Source organism: Carassius gibelio, chromosome A17, assembly GCF_023724105.1.
Source record: "Carassius gibelio isolate Cgi1373 ecotype wild population from Czech Republic chromosome A17, carGib1.2-hapl.c, whole genome shotgun sequence".
Lineage (NCBI taxonomy): Eukaryota > Metazoa > Chordata > Actinopteri > Cypriniformes > Cyprinidae > Carassius > Carassius gibelio.
The window spans coordinates 16,873,602-16,882,083 of NC_068387.1; the positions used below are offsets into that span (position 1 = coordinate 16,873,602).

General features: G+C 37.3%; 1 protein-coding gene across 2 annotated transcripts in view; it reads left to right on the plus strand.

Moving 5' to 3' along the window:
* Positions 1 to 5,352, plus strand: part of LOC127933278 (E3 ubiquitin-protein ligase pellino homolog 1) — a 32,217-nt gene extending 26,865 nt beyond the window's left edge. For both annotated transcript variants that reach the window (XM_052530127.1, XM_052530128.1), the window contains exon 7: positions 1,473 to 5,352. In XM_052530127.1, the coding sequence (XP_052386087.1) occupies positions 1,473 to 2,051 (579 nt within the window). In that variant the 3' untranslated portion in view covers positions 2,052 to 5,352. The remainder of the gene's footprint in view (positions 1 to 1,472) is intronic.
* Positions 5,353 to 8,482: the final 3,130 nt, after the last annotated feature.

Sequence of the window (8,482 nt, forward strand, 5' to 3'; positions counted from 1 at the left end):
AAGAGGCCTGTAAAGACTCCTAGATATGCACAGTGAAGAGCACAAATCAAACTGCTTATGTATTCTTGATCACAACTCAAACTCTCTCTTGATACGCATGCACTCCAAGGCCCACCATTAATCTAGGTTGTCACAGGCAGAACAAACACGCTCCTGATTGCTGTTCATGGCCTGCTCCTGAGTCGTCCTGCTGATGGCTCAGTGCTGGCTAAACATGGTTGTTATGCTGCCTCAGTGCTGGGTTGCCACAGATGTTCAGCTTTACTGACTCAGAACAGATCGGGTTACAGCACAACTGCTCAAATTCTGGCCTGACGCTGTTGAAACGGTCAAGTAGTTCAGAAGCTGGGACATAACATTTTGTCTGTGGGCACTTTTAATGCTGAACCAATTCCACCAGTGCTCACAACTAGATATAATTTTACCATTTTACAATTTTTTTTATTTTTAATATAAGTTATAGAAGAATTACTGTCCAAAAGTACTCGTATATTCAAATACTCATATACTGAAGAATCAAATGCTTTTATTGAGCAAAAATGCATTAAATTGATCGAAAGTGACAGTAAAGACCTTTACATTGTTACTACACACACACAAACACACACACACACACATGTATTTATGTGTGTGTGTGTTTTCAATAAACCTTTGTGATTACTGTTCTTGCTGATTCTAAACTGGTGAAATATTTTAAAATTGTTAATATTAATTCTGTGTGAATATCATATATAAAAAACAACATCAGTTAAGCATTCATAATTGCAATAAAAATATATTAAATTATTGTTATTAAATGTTTTAATTTAAATTCAATTATTAAATTGAATTATTCAATGAAATTATAATTAATGTTTTTTTTTCATATCTAGCATTTCCGTTATGTTATCATTTGTATACATTACGTGATATTCAGTACTGTATACATAACGTATTATGGGACCTTTAAACTTTGAGGGCAAAGAAAACCGCAACCTCCATGCATGCATGCTGAAAAAGTGTATTTGCACTTGTACTGCATGACCTTCACAGAAGACAGTTCAGACACTGCACAATTCACACAGTGTCCATACAGCTGTGTGTGAGACCAACTGAGCAATATGGTGAAGGTCAAACTAAAGGGTCAAATATGTCGCAACCATGAATTATGTAATTCTTGGATGAATGCCTGAATCATAAGGGTGTGTGTTTTGCACATTTTATGTATGCATGAATTACATACAACATATTTAGCAGTAAATGGTTATATTATTGTCATTTTTCTGTGGGGCTCTTTTTATAATGAATGTACTGTACAGCGAATGTTGGTCATTTACTCCCCCCTGCAGGCAAACTTTCTGCACTGCATCTTCTGATAAAATCTGCCTTTTGTTTTGCTTTAATCATGCATCATGTGATTAAAGCATGAATATGGAGTATATTTTTAATTAAATCTTCCCTTTCCTCATTGGTCTCTTTCTCTCTCGGTTTAGGTGGAGAATGAGACTCAAGAGTTAGTGGACGGCTCTCTGATTGATCTCTGTGGAGCAACTCTTTTGTGGCGTACTGCTGAAGGGCTTTCCCGCACTCCCACTGTCAAACACCTGGAGGCGCTCCGGCAAGAGCTGAATGCTGCTCGTCCCCAGTGCCCCGTGGGTTTCAACACCCTCGCCTTCCCCAGCATGAGGCGGAAGGACATAGTGGATGAGAAGCAGCCCTGGGTCTACCTAAACTGTGGTCATGTTCACGGATACCACAACTGGGGTAACCGTGATGTTGAGCGAGACGGAAGGGAGGGCCGTGAGCGGGAATGTCCCATGTGCCGCGCTCGTGGGCCGTACGTGCCGCTGTGGCTGGGCTGTGAGGCAGGGTTTTATCTTGATGCGGCCCCTCCTACTCACGCGTTCAGCCCATGCGGCCACGTGTGCTCAGAAAAAACAGTGGTGTATTGGAGTCAAATCCCTCTTCCTCACGGAACGCACACCTTCCACGCTGCCTGCCCTTTCTGCGCCCAACAGCTCAGCGGTGAGCAGGGATACATCAGACTGATCTTCCAGGGGCCCGTGGACTAAGTACACCTGCATGTGTCCTTTTACCCCAGTAACCTATTTGACAAACATTAGCCAAGCATTTCTTTCTGTTGTTCCTATAATTTGATTTTATAAAGATGCCATTTTCAGTGCTCTCAGACTGTTTTTTCCCCCTTGCTTCCTGGTTTGTAAGTTACCTTTTTACTGCTTTTTCGAATACAGAGAAAAACTAAAATATATTTTTTCAAATAAAAAGATTATAAAAGCTAAAAAATTAAAAGGAATAGACCTCTTCAGAACAGCAGAGCACATGCACACCCACATTTGAGCGTTCTGATTGGGTGGCTCTGCTTGTCATTTGAAGTGGTGGGCGTGGCCATTACAGATGCTGACATGTACAGTGTTTATTTGCTAGCAGTAACACTCAGCATTAAAGAGGCAATACACCATCCATGTATGTTAAGAATGAGCTTACAGACTATCTGTAAGTCTACCTGTACTCAATTTATTCAATAATTCAGAGCAGCAACTACATTTAGATTCCAGATAACTGTTTTCCATGTCTAACTTAAAAACTTAATGCTTTTTTTATTTATACACTATCAATGTTTATCAAAGATTAAAAAAAATGTATAGGTGTGTTTTTGGGGAGTTAAGTTCTATGTAGCTGTTTTTTGTTTTCTCTTTATTGTGAGTCTTTTCCATTATAGGCTTCGCTATAGCATTCCGATTTTTCCTCATTTGTTCTCACGTATGATTGTGTGAGTGAAATCTTCTTTGCAATAGTGAACCAATGAGGTCATGCTCAGAGAAATGAACTCCAGGAAGCTCAAGAGGCCTAAAAATCTTCACCTCCCTTTAAGCACAGGCCAAAACCTCATGCCCTTTCAGTGACTTTGCAAAGCTGCAAAAGCGTGTGCGCTTAAGTGTCTTAAGATCCCTGTTTTCTGTTTGAGCCTTTTCTGTGTAGATGACTGCCCTTGTTTGGATACTTTGAAGACACTGGGAAGTATTTTCCATCCGTAGTGCAAAAAGCAGCACTAACCTCTGGAAAAATCCTTTACCTCCTTTATAGGTCAGTTTTAGTCTCTCTTAATTAGCAAATTGAGGTGTTATTGTTTTATATTTAACAGCTACTGACAGTTGATTACAGTAGAAAGGGTCATTTTCTCCTTATGTTTAAAATTGGATATTAAACAATATTTTCAAAATAAATGACACTCCCCCTGTGTACAAGAAACTAGAGAGTTAATACTTAAAATGGCCATTCAAAGTTTGGGGTCAGTAAGATTTCATATAATATATTTAATATATAGAGCGAGAGAGAGAGTGAGATAAAATGTATTTAGTTAATTGCTTTCAACATTAACAATAAGAAATGTTTCTTGAGAACCAAATCAGCATATTAATCCCCTTTCACACTGCCATTCCGGCAAATACACGGGTAAAGTGTTCCGGCAATTGTTCCCGGGTCGCTAGATTTTGCACTTTCACACTGCCAGTGATGACCCGGGATATGTGCGTGCTTTTACACACAATCCGTAAAGATCCCGCAACGACACGTGACATGAGTGCGTGACGTGTAATGTACGAGTCGACAACGCTAGGCACGTTATACTTTCACTGAAGCAAGCGAACGATCTCGGCATCAGTGTGGAAAGTGAGGAACTAACTGATCTCTGCTTCATTACAGTTTGCACATATTTTTTTGTCGCGAACGTTGATCTTCCTTCAAAACAGCCGGTAAAAGAGTCACGCGATAACACGCCTCATCACTTCGACATGGCATTACATCTGGCTTTTTGTTCACAGCGCTCGTCCCGGGTTGAACCCGGCAATGTTACTACTAGTAACTTACTAGGTCCCCGCCCCGGGTTCAATGCCGGAATCAATCCCGGGACGTGTTTGCTTTCACACAGAAGGTGACCCGGCAATGTTCTGGTAATTTGCCGGGTCCGACGTGCAATGTGAAAGGGGCTTTAGAATGATTTCTGAAGAATTGTGACATTCAATTCATCACAGTAAGAAATTACATTTAAAATACGAAATATATAAAAATGTAATCACATAATTGCGGCTTGCGTGAACATAACATGTCAAAAACAGAGAAAAAATCCTACCGACCTCAAACTTTTAAACAATAGTGTATGTTTTTCGAAAACCATGTGTGACCCTGGACCATAAAACCTGTCAAATTTGTTTTAAATTGAGATTTATACAGCATCTGAAAGCTGAATAAATAAGCTTTCCATTGATGTATGGTTGAAATGAAACCATACATCAATATGACTTATTCTGTGGAACACAAAAGAAGATACATACATTAGTCCAAGCTGCTCTTTCCCATAAAATAGACAGTCAATGATGTTTTAATTGACATGATCAAAACTGAAATGTCAGTCTATTCCTCACAAAGGTCCACTTTCACTCTATGGACAAGAACAGCTTTGACATTCTTTTAAACATTGTTTTTTTGTACGATGGAAGAAAGTTAGTTTGAACAAATTTGAGATTAGTTTTCTTGGGGTTTTTTTCAGCAAATTTTAGGTCTTTGTGTATGTATATGTGTGTATGAGTATGATAATATATTTGAATTTGTAAAGATGTTTTTGACTGTTTGATTTCATGTACATGCTGTCGTATGTACTGTGTGAATGTTAAATGTGCTGTACTGTGTTACATGTAAGAATCTGGAGAGCATACGTTGAGTCTGAAGGGTCGAGAATCCCAGGACTGTGTGTGAAGTGGATTCTCTGCCCGAGGAGTCCAAGCTCAGCTTCCAGAGATGATATACTGGTGCAGGTTTCACCTCAGGGAGCTTCCTCCATCCTGACCACCAGGGCATGTGTTCATGAAGTATTTCAAAACCCGACAGCTGATCTGGGGTCTGTTTGGTTGTGTGGAGATCTAGACCTCACCCTGCTCAAAGTGCTATGAGTGAATATGAAGCTTAATCACGCCACAGACATAATAACCCCTCACCTTTTAATACTGTCTTTTTTTCTTTTTGTGGATGCTTCATTTACAAAATAATTCTCCATCTCCTGTGAGTATGTTTTCCAAATATTTAGCAAACACATTCGATTTGTTAGACACCTTTGTCTTTTTAAGGGCATCGCTCGTTTGACGGCGTGTGTAAAGGGCTTTTTTCTTTTGATTTCCTGTTTGTTTGAGATCTTTGACACTTTGGTCTAACTCTTTGCATGATCCTAGTGTGTGCGTATGTGAGAGAGAGAATGCGTGTTTTTTTTTAAAAATCAGAATGCATAGAACGGCAAATGCTGCAAATGTTTCTGATCTTACATTTTGTACCAACTTTAAACAAATAAAAATGTAAAAAGCATGTTGAAAGATTTTGGGTGTTATTTTTTTCTTCTCATGGACACCCGAGGCCAAGACTGACTCATACCTTTATTTTTATTAATTAATTTCTGTCCTCAAGGATTGTTTCTTTTAAGTAATATACAAGAATCACCCCCTTTAAAATCACATTTTGTTGCTTTGCAGCATGAAATGATAAAACGGGCAAAGTTGTTTTATTCAGCTGTATTTAATCAGTGCAATTTATAACATCAAAGTGAAAGATATAACACCAACATGTCCGAAAATAAATAAATAATCACAGTTGGAAAAAGGATCACCCCAGCCCCTTGTGTAATTATTTTGTTGAACCACCTTTTGTTTTAATTTCAATCTTTAGTCTGTTGGGATTTGTCTCTTTGCAGAACTGCTCAAGTTCATTTCAATTTGATGGTGACCATTTGTGGACTGCAGTCTTGAAGTCATTCCACAGATTTTCAGTGGGGTTAAAGTCTGGGCCATGCAAGGACATTCATCTTTTTCTCCTTCAATCACTGTTTGTAAGTTTTGCTGTGTGCTTTGGGTCTTTGTGATGTTGGAAGGTAAACCTTCTTCCCCTTGACAACTTTGTGGAGAATTTGTGATATTTTTGTCTCAATGTTTTAGAGAGATAAAGTACAGGAAGTAATATAAGATAATGTTAAATAACATTACCACAAAGCTACTTATATTTCTTCCTGTACTTTTTGTTGTCGTGTTGTTTCTAGTAAAATAAATATTTTCAATTACCTTAATTTAATTTAAATGCTGGAATGACTGAAAAAATGAAAAAAGACTTTTTTTTGTTTTGTTTGCGTATTATTTTAATTGTTTCAACCATTCAATTAAAGTTCTATCACCTTTTGAAAGCGATAGCCAACAAGTTGGCCACAGGGGGGCAGCATAATCGATTTATATAGATATACTCTCTAGATATTAGATATATGTCTTGACTTCTTGTTTCTTCGAAGCTGTTTAAGATGAAGGCCCTTGTAAAAAAGACTTTTAACCGAAACGAGACTTGACACTAATCAATAAGAGATTTGTATGTCAGTACACTGATTCAAATCTCCCATCTTAAAATTAAAAGGGGTAGCTTGGCTGGGAGGGAAGTCTATTTTAGTTGACCCCAGATCAGATGGGGGATTTTGGTTTTTTAATCTGTGGAGTTCTGGAATAGCAAAGCTAGACTCAAGTTTCTGACCAAAGAGCCCTTTTTGTGTTTTGATAGGCATGTACTTACATAAGTGGCCTCTCCGTCAGCAGAATGAGGGCAGCAGCCAGAATCTAGTCATGTGTTGTCCTTCAGGGATACAGTTCTACAACAGCAGAGTGTGTGTTTGATGGATCAACACAGATGTGTGTACAAAACGCAAATTCCCACCAAACCTTTGATTGTGCCACGTATGAGGCAACCCGTAAAACAAGATTAAAAACAGCACCAATTATATATTTTCCGTTTAAGGAGCCAACATAAACAACCCGAAGCTAGGTTAGAGTTTGAAAGATGGATGCTTTTCCAAAGCATTTTCAAATCTCACTCAAATAAGCCCTCTGTTTTAATAAGCATCTCAGGTTAATGAGGAAACTTTAAAAAGAAGAAATCGATGACAATATCTCATTACTCACTCTTAATTAAAAAAATAATTTAAAAAAATCTCATTTATTTGCAAGCAATTTAAACTTTGTATATAGATTAGTAGCATTCTGGCAGCAGATTTATCTCTCCCACTTTCTTAGTCTATTTAATCATTTTCACACCCTCTTCTTCACTTCCATTTGTTCGTCTTGCTTCATATACAAGATCCTAAAGCGAAATGTGTGTATCGGCATGTCAGCATGGCATAGTCCCATAACCCTCATTACTGACCTGAAATAACATCATGAAAGCCCAAAGTCATGCGGAGTTAACAGCATGTCTTCAGAGGTGCTCTCAGCTGAAACTGATATTGATTTCCATCGGATTGTTATTATTGGAGCAGCAAAATAGATTGCTCTCAAAGACGGTGGAATTTTGAATTAGGATGTTTTTGGATTTAATTTGTGATTTGTGGTAGATACATTGACATGTCAACATTAATAATATTAGCCCATCACTTCCACAACGTGAGCTGCAAAAAAAAAAAAAAAAAGAGGTGAAAAGTCACTCTTGTCCGGAAAATGTTTAGATAATCTCTAGATTATAGTTTGTTTATTGCTTATGTTGTATTGTTTTTCGCCATTGTCTTTTTACTTGGATGTTTTGAAGCTATATTTAATTAGTTGAAAATTACTTGTAAATTATTATTAATTTGGAATTTGCAAATAAATAGTAGTAGTTAAACTTTTTTTTTAATGTTCAATAGCATCTGTCATTTATGTTACGGAAACTGAGAATTGTTGTATTTAACTAAAGTAATGACTACTGAAATACCCTAGTTTGTATTGATAAAAGAACTAAAGGACGAAATGCATTGTGATGTACACAAAATGGTTTTGTAATTGAATCATTACCCTTTAAATAATATTCACACCTCTAAAGGAAAGAGGCTATTTGTTTTTAAGAAGTACATTTTGTGCTACTGAACAAGCAAATTTGCCTCATGCATTCAAGTGCAAATGATGCAAGTGTTTTTCTGGTTAAACCCCTACCAACTACTAATAACTACCACCAGATTCTAGAAAACAGTTGTCAGCAGATCAGAGGAGGATGTCTCAGACCCATTTCCCGTTTTTCCTTCTAATGAGTTCTTCTTGTGACACTATTACAGTGTTTGCAAAAATAAAAAAAATTCATCCCCATGTGGTTCCGTTATGGTGCAAAGTAAGAAAAGGATTTGTGACAGCAACTGTGTTCATTCCAACACCCTGTAGTCTGGAGAAGAGAATCCATCGAGAATGCTGATAATACAGATGAATATTACAGATTCTTAATTTATCAGTATTTGTACGATGTTGGTTATTTAATTGTGCATGCTCATTTCCTTATTTTTACTACATTTAGATTACTGTCATCATCAAACACTCACTTAAAGTTAATCTTTAAAACACCAGTAAATGAATAACTGTTAAATTAAATCTTTAGCAAATCTTAAAATACCAGTTTTTCTGATTATACATTATAATGTTGCCTATATTCACTTTAGCGATTTCAT